This window comes from Camellia sinensis, chromosome 1, assembly GCF_055761805.1.
Source record: "Camellia sinensis isolate YWXY chromosome 1, ASM5576180v1, whole genome shotgun sequence".
In the NCBI taxonomy this organism is placed as follows: Eukaryota; Viridiplantae; Streptophyta; class Magnoliopsida; order Ericales; family Theaceae; genus Camellia; species Camellia sinensis.
Genome location: NC_138961.1, coordinates 81,939,097 through 81,964,004, shown reverse-complemented (window position 1 = coordinate 81,964,004; position 24,908 = coordinate 81,939,097). Strand labels below are relative to the sequence as shown.

Below are 24,908 nucleotides of genomic sequence, written 5' to 3'. Positions count from 1 at the left end.
CTGAAACATCAACTATATCAACACCGCGTGCACAAACAACCCTCAACATATCCAGAAAATCAATATTATTTCGAACCATACAATTCGGATGGCCCAAAATAGAATATGAAATACACATAGTCTCAGGTTTCAAATTCTCCCATGTTTTACACAAAGTGCCAACCAATTCCTCAAAATTCAATTCGCATGAAACATTAATGACAATAGTATCATTCCCATATTTGCACAGTAACAACACTGCACTGTCTATTGAAACTGAAACAAAAAACAACAAAGATAATTTGTTTAACATAGAAACACTTCACAAGAACAATATAAAAGTCCAGAGAAATTTCTAAAAATTATAATTTTCTCTGAACTTAAAATAAAAGTCCAAAGACATCTACAAACTGATATTCACCTTCAAGATGATAAAAAACAAAATCATAGAAACTTAATGAATCACAGAGAAATTTACTGCTAACTATTAAACACAATTATAGAAAAAAAATCACATAGAATATCTGTTATGAAATTATAGGCTTCAACATGATTTTCACCTCACTACAAGCTAACAATTTTCTATGCGTCATTCTGTAATATTGCACTCATAGAAAAATTCAGAGAAATTTACAAACTTATATACACCTTCAAGATAACAAAAAACACTGCATTGTCCATCTAAACTAAAAGAAAAAACACAAAAAATAACTTTTTCTTAGAGAAACAAAAACTTCTATTCATCTTCTACAAACATATACTTTTCTCTGAACTACAAACTGAAAGTGAGTAACAAACTTACAATTTTCTCTGAACTACAAATACAAGTCCAGAGAAATTTATGAACTTACATTCACTTTCTCATATTCTATCTGCATTAGAAACTTCTAATAATATGTTCATATGCACTTATAATTTCCTCTGGACTACACAAACAAAAGTGCAGAAAATGAAATTTCTGTGGTTTGAAAAAACATAGAACAAAACTTATCATTGATCAGCATGTTAATAAAAAACAGAGCACCAAAAATGAACTCTAAACATCAAAATCACCTACACTGTCAACACTATTTGAAATTGATCAAAAAACAAAGAATGAAAAATTAATTCCAAAAATAAAAATCAACTCTATCAAACTGGCCTCTCTCTAAACAAAAATTCAAAACAACAATCAAAATCCATGTGGAATCTAAATCGAAAACAAACCTAATTCAACTCCACTCAAAAACCTACGCGATCAACACACTGTCAACACTCTTTGAAATTGATTAAAAAACAAATAATAAAAAATTAATTCAAAAAATAAAAATCAACTCTATCAAGTTGGCCTCTCTCTAAACAAAAATTCAAAACAAAAATCAAAATGCATGTGGTATCTCCATCGAAACAAACCTGATTCAACTCCACTGAAAATTTACGTGTAGACACCTCATTTTTGACCGTCCTCAAGACTTGGACGTCACCATTTAAACACCCGGTGATCATCCATGTTTGTGTTGGTTTGGAGTTCCTGGAGGTCTCGGCTACGCGTCTTGCCTCAGGATCTCCGAACTCGACTATTTAGTGTCTGGTTTGGCACCAAACACTTGTGTTTTGCCTTGGAGGGGCAGGGAATGCCTTTTGAGGCATCCCCACACATCACCGGCCATGGCCAGAGGCCACCGGCTGGTGTTTTGATGCCATCGGCAATGTATATTGCCGGTCGGCATTCTTTGTTGCCGGTCGGCACTCCATTTTGACAAAATGGCATTTTTGAGCAGCCGATTACTGTTCATCTGCTTTTGCAGATATTTTAATGCAGCTGTATGGCATTTTGTTCCCCTCCATACACGTGTATGGAGGGATGGACTTCTTGTTAGCTAACCTTGTAAGCTTTACAAGATTGGCTCCTCTATAAGAGGAGCCCTCCCCTCTTGGCTCTAGGTTAGACATTTTAGAGAGAAAAGTTGTGTGAGAGCTCTGGTTTTAGGTTTAGGGTTCCATTCATATATTCTATCTCTATACCTCTCTCTCATTTGGCCTTTGTGTGTGTATAAGTGTGTTTGTGTCTTACTATTGCACACAAACACATAGTGTTACACATTTCCTTGGTTTCTTGAAGGACCAGAGGTTGTTCTTGAGGTTCTTGGGCTGTTTTGAGCACAAAGAAGCTGCCGGAGCTTCATTGGTGAAGAGGGTCTTCAAGGGTAAGAAGTTGTCCCTTTATTCCCCATTTTTGCATACTATTTTTGCCTATCTTAAAACTGTTTTTGAGCTTAGTGTATAATACAAAAAAGTTCTTTTTTTAGGCCCTCTAAGTAGTTTGTTTAGAGTGTTTTGTGGATTGGAGGTGTTTGACCCCTCTTAGGCCTTGAGAGGCCCCATTTTGTGCTATTTTGAGTGAGCTCCGAGACTTTGGTGTTTGGGCCTCCTCACCACTGAAATCCCTCAAGATTTCAGTGGTAAGGATGGTGCCTTGAAGTCCCAAGAAGGAGAGGGCCACCCCCTCTCCTTGTTGTCCTTGAAATGGACCATTTTTGACCTCTTGAGGGAGCACCTAGCTAAGCTTTTTGTTGACCATGCCTTGGCTATTTTTTGTGCTTATTATGTCATAATATGCCTCTGTTTTTAATTGGTTTTGGTACACCATGCATGCTTAGCATACCTACCTTGTAATGCCACTTTGTTGCCTTAACATGCCTTAGGTTGTAAACCCTTGTTCTAGCATGTTTTAGGCTTAGCCTTGTGAATCTTTCATGCTTATTTTGCCATGTTTAAGGTCTGTCCATAGTTGGTTGGGTCGGCTTTGGCATGCTTAGTATAGTCCCTTTGCATTTTTGGCTTGTTGGCCTTAAGTGTGTGAATGTATAGCATGCATCCTTACCTTAATTTAGTGGGTGGGACCATTTGCCATGCTATTTCAGTCCCTTTAACATGCTTGTATGCTTGCCTTGGGTGCCTCTTTGAAGCTTTGAAAGCTTGTCTTGCATGCTCCATGTTTTGGTCATTGTGCATGCTTCTGAGTTTGAGCCACTTAGATGCCATCTAGGTGCCCCTTGGGTGTTGTTTAGGCCTGCCTTAGACCTGTTTTAAATCCTCTTAGCCTTGTGAGGCTTGGTTGATTTAGACTTGGTTTAAGCCTCTTGGCTTGCCTTGGGTTTTTGGCTTTGTTTGCATGCTAATGTTTGTCTTGTTTAATTGGCTTAGCACCTTTTGTAACATGTTTTTCAATGCTTACCTTGCATGCCATTAGTCCATGTTAGGCCTCTTTCAAGTGTGCTTGAGAATTGTCCCTTTATGCCTAAGTGTTGGTCCTTGTATACATGCATGTTTGCATGCCATTAGTCCTTCATTTTGGGCACTTATGGCCACTGTTTTGGGCCTAATTAGAGCTGCCCAAATCATGTTTAAGTCCAATCTTTACATGTTGTTATATGTCTTACACTTTGCATGCTTTGATTGCACCATGTCTTGCATGTCCACTAGCTTGCATGCTTGTTCATTGCTTGCTTGTTTGCATTGCCATGTTGCATCCCTAACTAACATGCTTAGGTTGCATTGAACATGCATATCTTGTCCCTTGATTTAGTGATAGGGATTGGACCCCTTTGGTTTGTTGGTTTGCATTGCACTTAACATCAAAATGTGCACACTTGGTCTCTTGGGCCATCACGCATGGAAATGCGCGATTGGTGATCCGAGGACCAAGGAACATGTCCCTTTGACTCACTCACATGATAAGGAACATGATTGGTGCATACATTGTGTGAATTGCATTGCCATACTCTGCCTTGTCCTCTGCTGTTGTCGATTGCAGGTTCTGCAGGCATTCCCTGCCGACCGGCAGTGTTCAGTGCCGACCAGCAATCCCTCCTAGGCCGATATCTTCACCAACAGCCGGTGACCATATACCACTGCCGGTGGATATCCTACTCAGTCGGTGGTGTCTCCCAGTGTCCAGGGAAGCAATCCTGAGACTTTGAAAGTCTTCAGAGAAGTATAAAAGCGGAAACAGAGGCAGCTCATGTATGGCAGTGTACTTCCAAGCAGAACCGAGCATGCATCGCATTGGGCTCTTTTCCCGAGGCGGCTTATCTGTTTTTCTTTCCTAGTTTAGTTAATTTGTTAACTAATTAGGTAATTTGTAATAATTAATTAGCTAGGATAGTTAATTCATTATTCGAACTGTATTATTCTTTCGGTCCCTCCGAGCGAGGGTAAACTTGTAATAAGTGTGGGTGAGTGTGTGCATGACTTCCAACCCCCACTTCTTTCTCCCTTTTACTTACCTGCTTTAATGGTTAGTAATAGGTCATGTTTAAATTAGCATACCTTATGCTGCGCATGCGTGCATCCATGCATTTGTCTCGCACGCACCGGGCTCGGTACATCATGCTAACTACATTTGTATTTCAATTCCAAATTGAATACGTGCGTCAATTGATTGCATTTCACATCCCATGCTTAGGTTAGCCGAGCCTACTCTAATTGCATCCTGTATGTGTTGCATTAGACATTTAAACATGGACTTGGATCATGCATTGTTTACTAACGAGTTTATTGTTTTGGCTTGGAGTACTAGGTAAGCATTTATGCTTTAGCATACAGTATGCGTGTGAATGCTACCATGACAGCATGCTTACCATGTGGCTAGATATTTATGTGATAAACTGTTTGAATGCTTGTGGGTGAAGGTTGGATTGTCTAAGTCGGAAATACTCGTTGAAATCCATGTTTTAGCCTACTTGCGGGTAGCAAATTCCAAAACATTTTTCCGAAACAAACGAATAGGCAATGCTTATTTCCGAATTAGGCAATCTAGTGTATACTTGTTTGTTGTGCACATAACATAGTAATTCTAGGCTAATAAATGGAATAAGAACACATAACGTTTTCAAAAATGGATATCACGGTTAGTAGAGGCCGATCTTCGGATCGGGCGAGAGGGGGTGCTCATAGCTGACCTTCCCCAATCGTACCCAAGCTCCCGAGCCAAGGCAACTTTGGTGATGACGGACACGTGGCTTTCGGCACCGAGTCAGGGTTTCCTAAATTTCCCCATTTTAAAATATTTAGGTGGCGACTCTGTATCTGGCAAAGCAGTCCATGTTTGACACTTCTTTTCAAAAAAATCTGTTTCTCAAAACGATTTGCCGGATTTGGACTCTTTGGTTCAGACTTAGAACCGTGACAACAAATCGAGTCCGAACTGTAGTAGCGGGGCCCCACGCGGGCGCGTCTACACTACGTGATCAACACACTGTAACACCACTGAAATCTCCGACGAAATCTCCAACGAAATCTACACGATCGTACCAATCTTTCTCGTCAACTCCACTGAAATCTCCACCATGAAATCTCCACTGAAATCTCCGATGAAAACTCCGACAAAATCTCCACTTCAAATTTGTTTTCCAAAATCAATCAGTTAAGTCAACAATATAATATTCAAACAAATTTATGTTATAAAGGAAGGGTAATTTAGGTACTTTACAACCTAAAATAAATTTGAGGGACCTTAGCCATCAAAACATATTATAAAGGACCTCTCCTCCTATCAAAAGTAGAGGAGGGACCTTAGGCAAAAAAAAAAAAAAAAAAATTCTCATTCAAATAAAAAAATAAAAAATTATAGTATTTTCTTAACATTCTGTTACTATAAACTTAAATTAATAATTTTTTTTTTAAACAACTATCCTTTCACATCAAATTTCATTTAAATGAAATCAAAACAATAATTTTTTTGAATAAATTACAAATACATATCTTGAGATTTATTTAAATTACAATTTATGTCGTGTGATTCTAAAAATTACATTATACCCCTTAAGGTTTTTAATTTCATAATAAATAGGTCATTTTATTAATAAATCATTAAGTTAATTAACAGTTTTAATAATATTAAAATTTTATTTCAGTTAATAATTCAGATAATTTTATTATTGTATTGGTGAACAGTTAGAAATTTTACTTTTTTAATTAATTCTGTTAAATAAAAAATTCTGACAAAAAAATATTTATAATTTTCTAAATTATAAAAAACAATTTATATTTAAACAAATCAAGAGAGGTTTCCTCCATCAGTAATTTTTCTTTTTTTGGGTAGGCTCTGCACTCTCTCAATTTCTCTGTAAAACCCTACCTACATTGTTTGTTCTTCATTTTCAATAGCTAATATTTACATTTTGTACATTCTCCACATATAGAAAGAGAGAATTTAGAGAGAGAGAGAGAGAGAGAGAGAGAGAGACAAGCAGACCAGACCATGCCCCCTCGATTGCCAACTCGTAGGAAGTCGACATGGAAATCGAAACAATCGGTGCTCGAATTGAGTCTGGCCGACCAGAGCAACACAGTGCCGGAGTCGGAGAACAAAGGCCAAGAAGCTCTATCTGCTGCGGTGAAGGACGAAGGCGGCGAACAGGTGGCGCCGCTGGTGATCGCCGGAGTGGAAATCAAGCAAGAACTTAGGGTTTTAGACTCAAATTATGCAAACGAGGCTGTAATGAGTACAGCAGTGGAAACGAAGGTTAAGGAGGAGGAGAGGAACGTCAATGTCAATACTGTGAGCTTTATGGAGGATGGAGAAAGAATGGAGGGTGATCATGACAAGTTTGACAATGCAGCTGAGGAAGAAGAAGTAGAGGGTAAACAGAATGAAGGAATACATGTTGGTAATGGTTATAACTTTTTCTTAGCGTCTGATTGATTGTTCTTAAATTAGAGTTGAGCTGAATTCAATTGCATTATATTGTATAAAAGCATCTCCAATCCTTCACCAATTCCAGTGTTTTAAAAGGCTCTAGGTGCACCGAGGCGATAAGTTATCCTATCGCCTAAGTGCAAGGCGAGGTGCGCGCAGAACAAGTAATAAAAGAAAAGCAAAATTATAAAATAGGCAAACTTTTCAACATTACAAATATATGTAAAATTTCAAAAATTATAACTATTTTTGATAATATTTAAACATAACATTTAATCTTTTAAAAATTAGAAATATCCAACAAAAGATATAAAGCATAATACTCAATCTTTTATCACTTTTTGCTCTCTTTTGACCACGTTTAGTCATTTTATATTAAGGAGTTTTGAATTCCTGTGTATGCCCACAAAAGGCACTTAATCAACAGTTGGAGTAGACAAATAGGTAAAGCCCATGAAGCCCACGCTTCGCGCCTTGAAAAAAAACCCTCGCCCTCAGTGCCTAAGCTGCGCCTTGTCTCGACCTGTTCAAAGCGCAAGGCTACTCAAATTTGATGAAATTTTAAAAATGATAAAGATTTTAAATTATTTTCTTTCGCAAATAATGGACGATTTTTTTTTTATAGTAAAGATTGGAGTGTTCCTTACCGGATCAAACTTTTAACCAAATTTTCACTCAAGTTTGATAAAAGAAGAGAGTAAGGATTGGAAATGCTCCACATACTACAAAGAATTAAGTCAAATGAAAAGAGAGATTAAGGGATGATGGTGTTCGTATATAAATTATCATTTATTTTGATGTTTTCCGAAACTTAAATTTCATTTTTGAGTAAAGATAAATATATTATTATCAGATGATTGTCATCTTCTTTCCACTGAGGATTAATTTTGAAGATCCCCGTCAATTTAAAGATTTTAGTGGGCCTAGGAAATGTTATTGATACACAATCAACTTTAAAAGCAAATAAAAGATGATTCATGGATAATTTGACAAGGTCATTCGCCTAATTTATCATGATAATAATGTTTTCAAGGCCTGAGGCTGTTAATTTTGCCTGAAAACTCTGTTAATCTCTGGCTGAGATTTCAGGTAGCACTAATACCTTAACAGCATGTTTGATTGGGTGGATTAGAGCATGGGATTAGGATTATTAATTCGTAGGCCCAATTATCTCATGTTTGTTTTAACATTTTGGTTTAGGATTATTAATCCAATGGATAATTAATCCAACAAATTTGTAGGATTATTAGTAATGGGGTAGGGGTGGGATTATTAATCCAATGGATATTAATCCAATTGGATAGTGAATCCTACACTAATTTAATAGGATTATTAATACTTCACTATTAGTCTTTTGAATCAAACATGACCTAAAATCTCAATTTGGAGGCACTATACTAGTCAAGCAAAAGGGTGTCAAGAGGTAGCTTTTAAATTAAGAAAACAAATATGTAACAAAACAAATGGTTTGAAGTGTTCACAGATTTTTCTTTTGGTTCCAGATCATTGATTTGCGATTAAGAGTGGGCAGTCTTTGCTCAGATACTTATAAATATGATTATATATATATATATATATATATGTAGATAAGATGTCTTTTATCCTCGGGGGAGAGTAAATTTTGACTACACTAAAGAAGAAGTGAACCACATGAAGGCTTGAGTCACTCAATTGCTGCTATCTTAACTTCATTGTGTTTCCTTCTCCTTGCTCAATGATTTGTACCTTGGGCTGCAATTTCACCCAGCAATTATTTGAATTCTTGGTTGAGTGAGGCTCTATAACAAGAATAAGAATGGATGAAAGCACTATCCATAATTTCTCCACATCTTCTGAATTCCCAATCTACTCTTTTCCCTCCCTTTGCTGAAGAACACTATATGAATGTATAAATTGGGGTTATTTCTTGGTGGTGGTATGAGACTTGGGCTGTTGAGTGTGAAAATGTGAATTTGAGGCTATGGATGTTATTTTGTGCAATTAAAGCCAGTCGTCAGTTTCGTAACTAGTCCACCACTTCCAACACCCTAGATTGATTGAACTATTCTGCACAATGGCCTCTTCTAATGAATGAATGGAAAGAACATGTGCTTTGTTGTTATTGAATTTGCCACTGTCTGGAACTAAAGAAAAATAACGATGAACCGTTACAGTTTCGATACAAATAAGAGCATGCATTGGCAATTGAGGCACCACTGGGGGGAACTCAGTCCATGGCTTTTTGAGTTGAGTCCTTTTGTTTTTTGCCTTCGCGCCACTTCTCTTAAATTGTGTTATCAGTAGAAGAGAGATGAGAAAGATAAAAATATATTTTTTACAGTGTTTACAACAAATGACATAATTATGGTGAATTCAATAAAGGTGTTGTGATAACTTACCCTCTGCACTCAGCTATTATTATATTGTTTATCCGAAGTTTGAGCACCTGACTATGTTTCTCAGACTCATTAGGTGCCCATTCTAATCCTATCTGTTTAACTTCATGTGGTTTCTCTGATGTGTATCCACGTTTGTCCTTGTTTTCCCTATTGGCACTGTTTTTCTCATTTCTATTTTGAACTACTTGTGTATCTGTATGCAATTCCTTGGTGTTACTATGATCAGGGTCATCAGTTGACAGTAAGTAATTGTTATAGTGGCAGAACAGAACTCATCTGAAGAAGGAACTGCTGCTGCTCAAATTGATGATGCTGAGGCATTTGTAGACAATGACAATTTTCCTGTTCTCAATGACGGTAGTGATGGGCAAGAAGGGGGTGAAGTGGGTGCAAAGGATGAGGAAGATATCGGGGACAATGAAGAAGATAATGAAGATGAGGAACAGCCTGCTGAATTTGTCAATAATCACATCACTGACAGGAAGAAAAAAAAGGATTTCGAAATTTTTATTGGAAGACTGGATAAAGGGGCCGTTGAGGACTATCTGATTGAAGTGTTTGGAAAGTTTGGGGAATTAAAAGCCGCTAGGATAGTAAGGAATCCAACTACAAATAAGAGTAGAGGATTTGCCTTTATTCAATACATGACTGTTGAGCAAGCAAAGAATGCTCTTTCTGCATTGAACGAAGGGATCCAGGTTTTATATATTGACTTTTAATATGAAATTTTCTTTGCAAAGGAAAAATAAAAGCATAATTTTCAAAATGTTAATTTAAGATGGCAATAATGTGGTCTTTTCTTCTGGCAAGGTGAGAGGCAAACACATTATAATATCAGCAAGCCAGGATAATGATACTCTTTATATGGGCAACATCTGCAAATTATGGACAAAAGAGCGTGTAAGCTTTTGATACACACATCCTTGCATTGTTACTGAAGGTCACCCTTGCATTGATGATCTGACATCGTTTGTTTCTTTCCCTCTGAAGGTGCTGGGAACATTGAAAAGCTATGGAATTGAAAATATTGAAGAGATATATTTGCCAGCTGATCCTCAAAAAGAAGGGAAGATCAAAGGTTTTGCTCTTTTGGAGTTCAGCACCCACTCGGATGCAATGGCAGCATTTCAAAGACTAAGAAAGCCGGATGCTGTCTTTGGTCGTGATAGAAGTGCTAAGGTTGCTTTTGCACAAACCCCAATGCACCCAAATCAAGAAATTCGGTCTCAGGTTAGAAATCTGAGTCCTGCTAGTGTTTGTGGAAAGTCATAAATTGAGAAAAATATGTTGGTAACAAAAATACTTTAATTCTTGATGATGAATTATATAAAACTTGTGCATTTGGACCTGAAAGTCATTTTTGGGAGGTACTTAGCCCAAAGGTGTGTCGTCGTGAAAGGTGCTCCATCTACTAGGATTTTTAATATTAGGTCAAAAATTGTGACATCTTAGTCATGTGTTTTAATTAGTGTTCTGTGTTGTGACAGTAGACACCTAAATTTTGACATGGCTTAATCATCGTCCAATTGGTTAAAACCTATGAAGCACGTGTACATGTATTGGTATTGGTACAATACGAGTATGTTGGTATGGTAAATTTTAAAAAAAAATAGGATACGGGTATGGCGGGGTGCGTTCGTAAAATATATATATATATATATTTTTTATTTGGAGTAATGCAAAAATTAGTTAAGTGGTTTAGTTTGTTAAGATTCAACCTACAATTAACATTTAATGCCAAAAGTTAGGTATAAATCAAAATTAAATGTCATTATATTAAATAACTTACAAACCAAAGTTTTAATTTAAAATCATGCAATACATAAAAAAAAATTCAACGAAACTAACTTCACCTTTGTATAGAAGAAAGTATTATTTAGGTTAAGATACGGCTTGTGTGTATAATAGGTATATCTAGAATTTAAGAAGACAAAATTTGACATGTTTCATGTACTCGATACGTATACAAAAGTAACCATCCAAAGTATCAATACCCGGAAGTGCCCATGCTTCATCGGTACTAGTAATGTAAGGCCTCGAAATAAAACAATAAACCAACCAAGACGATAAGTAAATGACAATTAGAATCAGAGTATAAAGTCCTATTACATGAGATCCAGTTATACAAGAGAGTGGCATATGCAATTATACATTCACGAGCCTATCCCTGAATCTACAGCATATAACACAGTATGAGATAGAAACTGGAAGAAAAACAAATAATAAATGCCCTAAATGTTTACAACTTTCCAAAGTAGGTTCTTAGTTACAATAAAAATAGACTTTAAGTCCAATACATTTAAAGCCCTTGACTATACAAAATAATTACAACAAAAGAGAAGCTCTTGCTCCCAATCCTTCCAAGTCATTGCCTTGGCAGAAATATATCACCAGTACCTGAAATGTTTTGCCCACATAGGGTGAGCCAAAGCCCAGTAGAAACAATCTAACACAATCTATAAATCTTAACAAAGATATAGTAAAAGTAAACTTTCCTTACACTTCTTGAGAAACAAGGACACAAAACAGCATCAAAATTTAATTTAGGAGCATTGGGCACTGGACGGCCACCAGAGGAGGGTGTCGGCCACCCCTAAGCACTGTCGGCCACCGATGACAGATCGGGGCCAAATGGGTCTTTTCACCACGGGTCTTTAAGTAAACACACCCAAACTTCATTTCTACACTTCTCCAAACTCGAAAACCCTCTCTTTCTCTCTCTAGATAGTTTTCCCCTCTAGATCTGTGCTTTATATGCGTTTTCCAACGTCCCACAGATGTTTGATTTGCTAAATCCTCTTTGGGTTCTGTGCCTTTTCCCAGGCTTTGACCTTTTCTTCCCTTTTCTCTCTCGTAGGGTTGACTTGAGTTGACTTTTGGCATTTTCCACCTATCTTGCTCATTTTCTACCACTTTCTCATCTTCTTTCCAGATGGCGGACGATGTTCCTCATGACGGAGCTTCCCCAGAGATTCCACCCCAATTTTTCCCAGAGATGGAGGCAGAGCTCGGGCCTGTGCTACTTCCACCCAAGGTTTGACGCTTCGACCCGACGACATATGATCCTCAGACGTATGTGCTACCACCTGAGAGTGTCCGGCATTTCAAAGGGTTTGAGCGAGATGCACAAGATGATCTTTTGTTACGAGAGCCGGCCTCCCATTTATCTTACGGCGCCACTGAGGTATACACAGTATTCTCATGTTTTCTTCACTGCACCTTGCATTTATTGCTTAAACCACACTCTTGCACTGTATTTTTTACACTACTTTTCACTTGTTGGTTTCAAACATATTCTTGCATTGTATTTCTTACACTGCCTTTCACCTGCTCGTTCTGATCACAGGAGGATTCGCGGTCTATCACAGGCTATGGAGCCACATCCGCGAGGGAGTGGTATATGGAGCTCCCCGATGGTGTCCGCCACATTGTTGACGAGGCTGGCTTCGGCTTGTTCTGCATGGGGCTATCACACCTCATAGCGAGTCGACCTCTACTTGGAGCATTGGTAGAGAGGTGGTGGGATACCACCAACTCTTTCCACTTCTCTACCGCGGGAGAGATGACGATGACTCCATATGATTTCTCTATGCTTACTGGCATAGAGGTAGGGGGTCGTCCGATCCCTTATGATACAGATATGGGTGAATGGGAGGCTGCATAGATCTACCTGCTAGGAGCACACCCACCTCTCTTCCGATCGGGGATGGTACGATATAGCTGGTTTGCAGAGCAGTTTCGAGGGAGAGAGCCAGAGACTCCAGAGGAGGTCGCGCACTACGCCCGAGGCTTCTTGATGTTCCTCTTCGGCACCACTTTGTTCGCCGATAGAGCGAACACTGTTGGGTTGTATCTCCTGTGTGCATTGGTGGATTTGTCTCAGGTCCATATTTATGATTGGGCCGGTGCTGGCCTTGCGACATTATATGGATATATGAGCTCGACATCCCGCAGGAGCGGGAACAGGGTCGGCGGCTATTGGAGAGCCTGGGAGGTATGTTTTATCTTTTTGCTTTGCATTTCCTGTCATGGTTTCTGCTTTGCCCTTGTACTTTCTATATACTGCACATTCTACTTTCTGCACTCGCACTTGTACTTTCTGTACACTGCACACATATTCTGCTTTCTATACTCACACCTGTACTTTCTGTACACTGCACACACATTCTACTTTCTGCATTCTGTATTCTACATTTTCTGCTTTCTGCATTCCCTGTGTTCTGCATTCTCTAGACATTGCATACACATTCTGCTTTCTGTATTCCCTGTGTTTTGCTGTATACTCAATATGGCCCTTTTCTTTTTACAGCTTTGGGTATATGCCTATTTCCCGGCCCTTGCCCCAGAGCCAGAGGTGGAGATGCCTCCTGTCGTGCCGTACTCTCACCGGTATGACGGGAGATGTCTACGGAGGACCCGAAAGACTTTTTCATTCTTCCGCCGGTACTTTGACACTGTGACTGCAGCAGAGGTAACTCAAAATTCACAGTTAATGTTATTCTGCTTCAGTTCTTATTTATATTGTAAGATTCTAATGGCAACTAACAAGTTGTGCATTCTCTATTTACAGATCACGTGGCAGCCTTGGGCGATGATGCCTGAGGGAGTCGGGGACCAGTTTGCTGGAGCTCAGGGGGCCACCCGTTTTCGGCTTCTATTCGAGGGTCCGATTTGCCGGGCCTGGTTTTTAGGAGAGCGTTTCGTACGCCAGACCCTGGGTTTGTCGCAGCCGATAGTTCCCATGGGGCCCCCACCATCTATGAGAGCTACAGAGCAGCTCACTTCCCAGGAGATGATCCAGTTTACCAGAGGCTTGGACGCCGATTACTACTTGGGGGAGGGTGATTATGCGACATTCATTGAGACACACCTCATGCCTCCCTTGACCGATATTCACGGAGGTGAGGGGATAAGAGTTCCAGCTATGAGAGAGAGAGTCGGAGTCCCCAAGGCGACCAGGGCGCGTGGTAGAGGGGCCACCCAGACGAGGCAGAGGACCGGCTAGCCAGAGTTGCCTACTGCACTCACATGTTGGCGGTATACTGGGGAGGCATATCAGATCCCGATTGAGCCTACTGCAGCGGGACACAGATACACTAGAGCCCAGGACGCACCTCCGGTATGTACCACATTTTAGTTTTCCCATCTCTTTCTGATATTTGTTCGCTCTGGACATTGATCATTCCCAATGCATTTGTAGGCTCCTCCTAGATACATCGAGGATCTGCTAGAGCTATTAGCCTCATTCGAGGGCATGATATTGAGGAGGGAGGCATTGCTCGGCTTCCACGACATTCAGGTTATTTCTTCAGTTTTCTTACATTCCAGCCATCACATTTCCATTGACACACTGAAACTGACATTTCAATTGAAAATTTCTCCACGCTGCACTGATATACTGCATCTAAATTCATACACTATACCTGACTTCTGCATATATTCATTCTACATACCATACTTGCATCTGATACACATACTGTGGCTGACATATGACAACTGCCTTTTCAGGTTCCACTCTTATCGACAGCATCAACGGCAGCAGCACCAGGACCATCAATACCTCCTCCGACAGCAGGGAGAGAGAGACAGGCTCCAGCACGCAGTCGAGACCGAGCTAGGAGCGATGCTACTGAGCCAGGTTCTGAGGCAGAGAGCAGCAGTGGCTCCGGTTCCGGTTCAGCATCCGGTTCAGACAACGGCACAGATGGAGACAACTCTGAGTCCTCGCCCAGGAAGAGGACCAAAATGGCCTATCGAGCTTGAGATAGCTGGCGTTGATCTATTTGTATTTTTGCGTAGTTTCTCTTATTAGTAGTGTTAGCACTTTGTATAGCTTCAGACGAGTTTTTTTATTATTTTGCTTTAAAAACTTGTACTGCACTTTTTGTAAAAACAACCATGATCGGAATGAAAACCAAGCTTTTTGAAAAAGTGTTGTATTTTGCATCATAAGCACCTCATTGCATGAAAATGAGATTGAATTTGACATTGAAAATCAAATACTTGTAATGTCACAACAGTCTGAATCAGGTAACGAACTGACCAACAACTGAAATAAACAAAGTAATACAACTCGATAATCAAAATAACAACTCGATAAATAACAGAACAATCCGATATACAACAAAACGGCTCGATAAACAACTCAATGAACAAAACAGCTCGTTAAACAACTTAAATACAACACAACAAACTTGCTAAAACTAAAAAGACTCAAAATAGGACCTTAACATATACGAAGAGCAGAACAAAACAAAGGTTCTTAGCACTCTCAACACAAAAGTGGATAGCAGGTCTGCAAAAGGACTGTCGGCCATGAATTGATTCTGTCGGCCACTAGAGGTGGCCGGTCGGCTACCAAGGTGGTCTGTCAGCCATCACCAGTGGCCGGTCAGCCACCAATGTGAGGAACTTCCAGAATGTTGACACCTGGCTTTCACTTACTGCCTTATCTTCTACAAAAGATTCAGACTTCGTGTTTTCTTCATTTCAGTTGCAAACTCTTCACAAATAGAGCTATTCTTTGCTGAAAAACTCTCGAATTGGATTGCAACTTTAGATGGCTCAGAAAAGTTGAATTTCCGGGGTTTCAGCATAAATGCACTATTCTTGCTGAGTCGTTCTTCGCTTTGTTTTCCATTCCTACATGCCGTGGCTAGATGTTGGAACCCGATTACGCACGTCTTTAGCTTCGGGGGACAAGAGATATGTCCGACAATCGAAGAATTTCAAGTGCTAATGGAATCCCGACGCGATGAGGAAATCTTGCCTCAGCCCCGTTTTACTCACATCCAAGCTTTGGGAAGGATGTGTGGGCTCACTTTACACGATGCCTAATCCTTGGTTCACAACGGAGAGCTAGATATCCCAGTTTAATTCATTGGTTTTCTGACATCGGTGACTGGGGTAATCTTCTTTGGCGAGGTTTTTGACAACATGCCCTTTGTTTGTGCATGTTAGCACATTTCCTTCTTGCCCCTAGTTTTGGCGGGTCTAGCATTCGGCTAGTTGAAGTAGCCCAAGGTTTGAAAGAGGGCAAGAGTTGCATTGGCTTGGTACTGGCTGAGACTTTGATGGGCTTAGATGCCTTTCATCGGCTAGAGAGAAACAAATTCACGGGAAGTCCACTACTTCTTTAAGTAATGTTTCCCAACCTTTCTCATATGTGTTTCTCACATCACTCGACACTCATGCTCTGTTTTTCTCTCGAAGCCATTTTTTTACTTTTTCTCTCAACAAACACCTCTCTATTCTTTAATCTCTTTTTTCTTTCATCCCTCCCCAGATATGGCTCATGGACAAGCTGAAGGTAGGGGACTTTTGCCCTGCATACTCAGCCCGGGGCTATTTCTTTTGCCAACAGCTAGTTGACTTTCCAAACGAAGGGTGGTGGTGCCATTAGATGTGCAACAAGTCTGTTGTTGACATTGCTTGGCGTTATCCCTAGTTTGATCTGCCCGAGATGGGCTACAGCATAGCTCGGCAACCCGGCATTCAACTGATTGGCCTGACACACTATGTATTCTAATTTCCTTTCCGGTTCAAGCGTCAGTTCGGACATGACCAGACTTGCCCAGAAGAGGGGGTAGAGTACCCGGCTTCATACACAATCCGAGGTTCACATTTGGCTCGATACCTCAATGCTTGGAGGACAAGAGAACTTCCGGCTTCTGCTCCCAATTTCAGTTGCACCCTTTCTGGCGAATGTCTGGCTTGGCTTGAAGAAGAAGCACAGACCGGGCCTACTTTAGCATCGGAAGCTTCCACAAGCGCAGGGAGGGGACGCAGGAACGCCTGACTCATCTATGCTCCAAGTTTATTGCTTTGATCTAACTTTTCAAGTTTTCCTTTTGAATGTAATAAAGAAAATAACTTTGATTTGTATCGAGAGTTGGAGAACTTTGTATTGAAATTAATGAAATTGAAGTTGTGAGCACTGAAAATTTTTCTTTTGGTCCAAAAATGGTCTAAGTTGTAAAAAGATTAATTTGAACAATATCAACTTTTATCAAAACTTTTCAAAACCATTTTCGATAAGAATCACCACCTGACACATAGAATCTATCCTCAAGACGTACAAACCCCGAATCCAGAAATGGAAAATTGCCCCTAGACTGAATAGCACTATTCAGCACTGTAGTCGGCTCTTCTTTCAGGGTAAGGATCACAACCAAATTTCCAAATAACGAACAGACAAAGATGTCTTGATCAAACACATAGACATAGTTAATTTGGAAGTGTTTACGGCCAGACTTCAGAATGAAGTTGCCTACGTATCCCGAAGATGAGAATCAGATCTTACGTAGTTCGATTTGGGTTCACTCAGGTATTAACGCTCTCCTTTTGCGCTCTAACTTTTGCCAAGGTCGCCTGTTCTGGGTTTTTAACCTTGCGAGCTCAGTTTTTTTTATTTTCAATTTTTTGTGCTCTAACTTTTGCCTAGGTCGTCCTTCCAGATTTTCAGCCTAGCAAGCCTCTCAGGGGTAATGTTTCTCTAACTTGTCCATGTTGATTGGTTAGGAAAATTCTAGGCCATCCAGCTCTATAAGAATAACAGCTCCACCCGACCAAATGGTTTTGATAATAATAGGACCAGCCCAATTAGGTTTGAACTTGCCCCTAGGGTCATGGATGGAAGCTCGGTTGTTTTTCAGCACCAAATTCCCTTCTTTAAGATTCCGAGACTTAAATTTCTTGTTAAAAGCCTTGGCAATCTTGCGTTGATATCCTTGAACATGGTACAGTTCTTTCAGCCTTCTCTCATTGAATAGCATCAGTTCCTCGAACCTGCTCTGCTGCCAATCTGCCTTTGCTATCTAATACTCAGCCATAACCTGCAGCGACGAAACCTCTATTTCAATTGGCAGAACAGCTTCCATCCCATAAACAAGAGAGTACGGAGTTGCCCCAGTAGATGTCTGAATCGAAGTTCTGTAGCCCCAAAGAGCAAATGGCAATTTGTCTAGCCAATCCCTGTAAGTCTCAACCATTTTCTGCAAAATGTGCTTGATGTTCTTGTTGGCGGCCTCAACAGCTCTGTTGATTTGCGGCCGATATGTAGATGACTTGTGAAAAGCCACATATTTCTCCAACAAGTTGATCACTTCTTTCTTGACATGGGAGCCATTGTCTGAAATGATCTCATTCGGGACTCCATAACGGCAAATGATGTTGTTTCGAATGAACATAGCCACATGCGTTGCTTTTAACACTGCATAAGACTGAGCTTCCACCCAGTTCGTAAAATAATCAATTGCCACCAGAATGTACTCGTGTTCATTTGACCCTTTCGGTGTAACTGCCCCAATGACGTCAATTCTCCAGACTGAGAAAGGTCATAGTGAAATCATGTTGTACAGCTTTGACGTCGGGATATTCATGCGATTTGCATGAATTTGGCATTTGTGGCATCGCCGAACAAAACCAATACAATCCTTCTCCATGGTAGACCAATAGTAACCTTGCCTGAGAATCTTCCGGGCTAGCATTACTCCGCTAATGTGCGCTCTACACTCTCCCCCATAGATGGCCTTCATTAGGCGCTTAGACTCTTCTGTGTCAATACACAGCTTGTGCATTCCCAGATAACCCCTCTTATACAACTTACCCCTGCAGATGATAAATTAAACGGCCATTTGCCGTATTGCCTTTTTGTCTTTGGCATTTGCCTCTGGTGGATAAACCTCATTTTTCAAGAAGTTTTAGATATCATAATACCAGGGGTTTTGATTTTGCACTTCATCTATTTCGGCGATAATCCCGTAGGCTGGTGTATATCTTTGCTCAATAATAATCAAACCCATCCGGACTCCAAACGAGATATCTATCATAGAAGATAGAGTTGATAAGGCGTCAGCGAACCTGTTGTTCTCTCTTAGTAGATGAGTGAAGGTTAGCTTCTCAAACCTAAGAATCAGAACATCCAAAGTCTGATGATAGATTTTCATCTTTTCTTCTTTGACCTTCCAGTCTCCTTTTGATTGAGACACAACCAGGTTTGAGTCCCCGATGACATCCAATCTTTTTGCCTCTCGTTCTAAGGCGGCTTCCAAACCAGCGATACACGCCTTGTATTCTGCTTCGTTGTTGGATAATTTGAACTGGAGTTTGAAAGCTAAAGGTATGTGGGAATTGTCGGGTGCTATCAACAACACCCCTATCCCATAACCGTATTGGTTAGACGCTTCATCAAAGTACATTGTCCAAATCTATTCCTCAACCTGCAAAATAGCTTCATCTGGGAATAGGTATTCTACTGCTTCATCCCCTTCCACTGGGTGATCTGTCAGGAACTCTGTTACCACTTTCCCTTTAACAGACTTGCGAGTAACATACTTCAAATCAAATTCGAAGAGAAGAAGCAACCAACGGGCTAACCTACCCGTAAGTGCTGGTTTCTCAAAGAGATATTTGATAGGATCTAATCTCGAAACCAGAATTACGAAGTGAGCTAACAGGTAGTGTCTCAACTTCCTAGTAACCAATACCAAGGCTAAGCAAACGTTCTCCAGCGGGGTGTAACGGGTCTCATAATCTAGCATCTTCTTACTCAGGTAATAGATGGCCTTCTCTACTCTATCCTCAAATTCCTAAGCAAGCATGCATCCCATCGTTGTGTCCGTTACTGACAGATACAAAATCAACGGCTTCCCTAGCTCTGGCGGCGACAACACGGGCGGGTTCTGGAAGTACTGCTTGATCTGCTCAAAAGCAAACTGACATTGGTCATCTCATTGGAATATTTTTCCTTTCTTCAGGAGACCAAATAGTGGTTCACAAGTCAAGGTTAATTTTGAAATAAACTGTCTTATGAATTGCACTTTACCTAGAAAGCATCGCACTTCCTTTTTAGTCCTTGGTGCTGGCATTTCTATGATGACCTTGATTTTGGAAAGATCTACCTCGATGCCCCTCTGTGTGATCAAGAAACCCAACATTTTCTCTGCTGTTATGCCAAAAGTGCACTTCTGTGGATTCAGCCTCAACCGATATTCTCTAATCCGTTGAAAGAATTTCTTTAAGGCGGTGTAGTGGCCCTCTTTTTCCTTGGACTTGACAATCATGTCGTCCACGTACATCTCAACCTCTTTATGGATCATTTCATGTAAGATTGTGGTTGCAACCCGTTGATAAGTAGCCCCAGCATTTTTCAGACCGAACGGCATCACCTTGTAACAGTAGGTTCCCCATGGCGTGGTGAAGGCAGTCTTCTCTCTATCCTCGGGTGCTATCAAGATCTGGTTATACCCGGAAAATCCATCCATAAATGAGAGCAATGCATGGTCTGCGGTGAAGTCCACTAATTCGTCGATGTGCGGTAGAGGAAAGTCGTCCTTCGGACTGGCCTTATTCAGATTTCTGAAATCTACACACACCCAAATTCTACCATCTTTCTTCGGCACCGGAACAATGTTGGCCAACCAAGTCGGATACTCAGATACTAGCAAAAACCTTGCGTCTATCTGCTTGGTGACCTCTTCCTTAATCTTAAAAGCCCAATCTGGGCGTATTCTCTACAGCTTCTGTTTGACGGGTCGAGCCTCGGGGTCAAGAGGGATCTGATGCTGTACAATCTCAGGATCGATTCCAGGCATGTCTTCGTAGGACCACACGAAAACATCTTTGAAATATTTTAATAAAGCGACTAAGTGCTCGCGTTCCTCCGAAAATAACGTGAACCCGATCTAGACCAAATGCGGATCCTCTTCAGTACCCACATTAATTGGAATCATTTCATCAACAAGGGGTTTTACAAACCTCTTCTCCTCTCGATCAATCAAATGTTTCAAAACCAGAGGAATTCCTTCCTCGTCATTTTCACTAAAATTTTGAAAGTCATGATCAATGCAATATACAAGTGGCACAGAGAAGTACTCAAAACCTGCAGTGGCATTCTCATTCACAAAGTCCAATTCATCTAGTTCCTTGGTTATAACCGACTCAAAAGAAAAGGAAAAAGATGACCTGGACAAAACCTCGGCATTCGAGTTATCAACCCCAGGAATACCGGACTCAGACTCAGACGAACCGGAGTCTGATTCCAACTCCACAGACTCTGTGGAATCAGATTCTGGTTCACTACTTGACTCAGAGCTACTTTACAGGAAGCCTTCCTCGAGTTGCCAAATGGGGGACAGTGCGTCAGATGCATCTAAGATACCACCGGAAGGGTCCACACTTGATTGGTCTCCGATCATGGAAATGGTTAGGTCATCCCCCAAGCTCTCCGGGTTGATCTGAGGATCCGAAAGGAGACATGCCAGTGCTGCTCCTATCTCAAGTTCACTGCTGTCGGAATCACTTTCTGTGCTCTTTGCAGCCTCAGCAGTTAGTTCAATCTGTTCCTCTGTGTCACTCTCTTGCAGCTGCAAGTCGAAGAAAATCTCAAAGCCGGGAACCCGCTGCTTCTCAGAGTTGAACCAAGGTTCGGCGAAACCACAAAATGGGAAATCTTCTCCCTCCCGAACAAAATAGCCATTCAGGGTTCTTCGAATTGGTCGATGCACAAGTTTATAGCGCTTCCCGCTTTGCTTTGCTCTGGCCCTTCCGGCCATTTCTTTACCTTTTCTCACCCAGTCCTCTTTGGTGGGCGCATAGCCAAGACCAAAGGCATGAGGGTTATATGGCACGTCGGCCAATGCAGTAACACCTTTCCGGCCACTTCTTCCTAATCCCATTCCGGGTATGTGCTGTAGTTTGTTCATGAGGTATACAGACTGGGCACTGACATATAAGCTCTCGTCAACAGCCAAGATATTTTGCACCACTCGGGCCTCAGCCAAGGTAAACCCCGAAATGAAGACATCCTCTTCACCATGCACAATTTCCAGTATAGGTGTAGTGACCTTTGGCGGAGGGTGTATAGATGAATTGCCAAAGACTATGGCCATCCCTTTTTCATGGAGGTACTTCAGCATTTGGTGGAGAGTGGAAGAGACAGCTCTTACTTGATGTAGCCAGGGTCGCCCAAGTAGTAGATGGAAAGTGGCCGGAACATCCAGGACGTGGAACTCGATATCCTGTTGGGCCGATCCAACCTATACTCTAATTTGCACTGTTCCCATCACCTCTCTGCTTGTGTTGTCGTACGCCCGGATCACTTGGGCCGTAGGCACAAACTCTGCCGGTTTCAAACCAATAGCATAGGCCGTGCGACAAGGACAGACATTAATTGCTGACCCAGTGTCAACCAATACGACTGGCACCCACTTTTCCCGGCACTCTACGGATATGTATAGAGGCTTATTGTGTGCAAAGCCTTCCAGCGGCAGTTCCTTGTCAGAAAAGGTCAAAGTTGGCGCAGCGCCTCCGGGGAAGACTAATCTCACTAGTTGTTCTGGGGTGGCGTTGACAGACAACTTTGCTTTATCCATCGCCGATAGTACAGCTTGCCTGTGCACGCGCAAAGCCATAAGCAACTCCCAGATAGATATGTCAGCTTGAATCTTCTTCAACTGTTTCAGCACAGCCTCTTCCTCTAACTGCCTTTCCTTCTGTTTCTCTGATTCCTTATCCTTCCTAGATGCCTCAGGTTGGTCTAAATGCGGTGGTTTGAAATATCGGCCACTTCTTGTCATGTGTTCAACCTCCTCCGCATACTAGGTATTGTCAGGAAAGCTCTCACCCCAGTCCTCATCGGTGTGGGCAAGATGCAGATCATCATCTTCCCACCACATCCCTCCGGCAACCGACAAGCAATTGTCCAGTTCCGGTCTAAGTGTTCCCTCAGCAGAAACATTCCCCACCGAGTGTTGAACTATTCTAGCTTTCTGATCACTTTCACTCATTTCCTGCCCAAACCGCTCCAATGCGGTTTCTTGTTCTGTACGTACAGTACTAACTATGCCCAGTTCCTGAGCCACTTGTTTTGCACTAGTGTTCTCCATCAGTTTACCCTTTCTATCGACTGTTCCGGCCATTGTTGCGGTTTCCACCTTCTGTTCTTCCAACTTTGGTTCAGCTCCCTTATCTATATCGGGCTCATCACTTAGCCACCCTGAATTATCGGTTGACCCGTTCAGATCGAACCAATTAATATGCACATTCCCTTGATCATGTTCATCAAAGAACTGTAAATTGTCCATATCCTCCTCCAAGTCAGCTAGATCATTTAATCCCTAGCTTGGTCCATCTTCTTGGACTACACTAACCTCCATCCCAGTCGGTAGTACCACTTCCGGCTTTGCTTGATTGATTGACACAACATAGCAGCTTAGGTCGTATGTCCCTCCAGATAAATCCTCAAAGCCCTCGGGCAATGGACTGGTATTCTCCACTAAGGCTGACCTCCCTTCATCTTCTATTGTCACCACCACAGGTTCAGGTTAGAGTGAGGACACGTTCATCATGCACAAGTCTGTGTTCTTAGGGATGAACAACGCCGACTTAGGTGAGTGAAAGGGGGTGATGTATATACCGTAGTCATAAGGGACGGCTAGTGTGTGGGTGAGATTTATTTGCCGGGGTGGAGGGGCTTGGTTATGTGGTGGGAGAGGATTTGTAGTGACATTGGGTTTTTCAGGAGGTGCTATCACCTTATTATTAATGAGATCTTGAAGCTCATGACGCAATCTGAAGCACTGATCAGTATCATGACCATGCTGTTGGTGGAAAGCACAGTATTTGGCCGGGTTGTGTTTCGGAGGGAGAGGATCAGGTAGCGGGCGTTGTTCTAATGGCTTAAGATGCCCCTTCTTGATTAGGACCCTCAGGGCCATAGATAAGGACATATAGAGCGGTGTGAAGACCCTCGGGCCTGATGGCTGGAGGTTTGGGAAGTTGTATTGGATGTGCCGGCAAAGGGATTGGTAGTCTTGGGTGTGGTGGTGACCATGCTCACATCTGAATGCCGCGCAGAAGTGCCACCAGTCGTGGCTACATTAGAGCTGTGTGTAAAAGGCCTTTTGGGTTGTTCCTTCTCGTGGTCTATCAAACCCTACTTCATCGCGTCCTCTATTTGCACCCCTATTTCGTGGAACTCAGCAAAAGTAGACAAAGGCAAGACTATCAACTTCTGTAATAATCTTCCTTGCAAGTTACGGACCACGATTCTGATCTGGTCCTTTTCAGACGGCCGGGTAGCCATCATAGAGGCCTTGGCCTTCCACCGGGTCACAAAATCTGAGAAGCCCTCCTTTGGCTCCTGGCGAGTTGCTTCGATATCATGAGTAGTGACCTCGATTTGCGTATTGTAGGAGTACTGTGCTATGAAGGCCTCACCCATTTCCTCCCAGTTTCTTTTCACAGAGTCTTCAAGTTTGGCATACCAGATGGCCGCTATACCCAACAAGGTCCGGCCAAAAAGTGATAACTTTTGTAGTCTAGAGAGACCCATTGATCGTAAGATGTCAGAGAACAGTTGTAGATGGACTATAGGATTCCCGAAACCGTCAAATCGGTCTATGTGTGGCATCTTGAATCTATCCGACAAAGTTACTGCGGAATCTGTATAGCCATCCTCAATGTCAGGGATTGAATTCACGCCCTGGGCCCGTTTGAAGAGCTTTTCTAGTTTGTTGACCTTCAGTGCAGTGGGGTCAACCTCGAATTCAAGCGGCGCCTCCATTTGGTAAGCTGGGGCCTTGGAGGTCTGAGGTCGAATCGGATCTGCCTGATGCCCGCATTTTCCTGGACATTAATTATGACCCCTGGTGTTGGAATTCCTGCTAGGGTTGCACGGGATGCAAAGGCTACTGCCGGTTGTGGTTGCTGTTGCTGAAGCCTATCTATCAGTTCTACTTGGCGAGCTACAACCTCAGCTCAGCGGGCAACATCTAGCTGCATATTCTCAATAGTCTGTTGGAGTTGACGAAGCATATCTTCCATGCTATCTGAGGGATGTTGAGTTATCAGAACTGATGAATACTCTC

At 41.6% G+C, this 24,908-nt stretch overlaps 1 protein-coding gene across 2 annotated transcripts; it reads left to right on the top strand.

The window, feature by feature from the left end:
• Nucleotides 1–6,037: 6,037 nt before the first annotated feature.
• LOC114278480 (uncharacterized) lies at nt 6,038–14,970 on the top strand. 2 transcript variants are annotated; one of them, XM_082880422.1, is made up of 10 exons: nt 6,038–6,632; nt 9,298–9,737; nt 9,850–9,939; nt 10,030–10,269; nt 11,972–12,223; nt 12,386–13,033; nt 13,349–13,510; nt 13,610–14,158; nt 14,240–14,338; nt 14,548–14,970. In XM_082880422.1, exons 1-5 carry the CDS (start codon nt 6,224–6,226, stop codon nt 12,077–12,079), a joined length of 1,287 nt encoding a protein of 428 aa, XP_082736548.1. In that variant the 5' UTR covers nt 6,038–6,223; the 3' UTR covers nt 12,080–12,223; nt 12,386–13,033; nt 13,349–13,510; nt 13,610–14,158; nt 14,240–14,338; nt 14,548–14,970. The 2 variants fall into 2 exon arrangements, with proteins under 2 accessions (XP_082736548.1, XP_082736545.1); XM_082880419.1 differs by lacking the exons at nt 11,972–12,223; nt 12,386–13,033.
• The last annotated feature ends 9,938 nt before the right edge of the window (nt 14,971–24,908 follow it).

Excerpts from the sequence above, each read along its gene's own strand:
- LOC114278480 (XM_082880419.1), top strand. The coding sequence starts at position 6,224 with ATGCCCCCTCGATTGCCAACTCGTAGGAAGTCGACATGGAAATCGAAA. Across the intron at positions 9,738-9,849 it reads CATTGAACGAAGGGATCCAG|GTGAGAGGCAAACACATTAT; the intron begins GTTTTATATATT and ends TCTTCTGGCAAG. Across the intron at positions 10,270-13,348 it reads ATCAAGAAATTCGGTCTCAG|CTTTGGGTATATGCCTATTT; the intron begins GTTAGAAATCTG and ends TTCTTTTTACAG.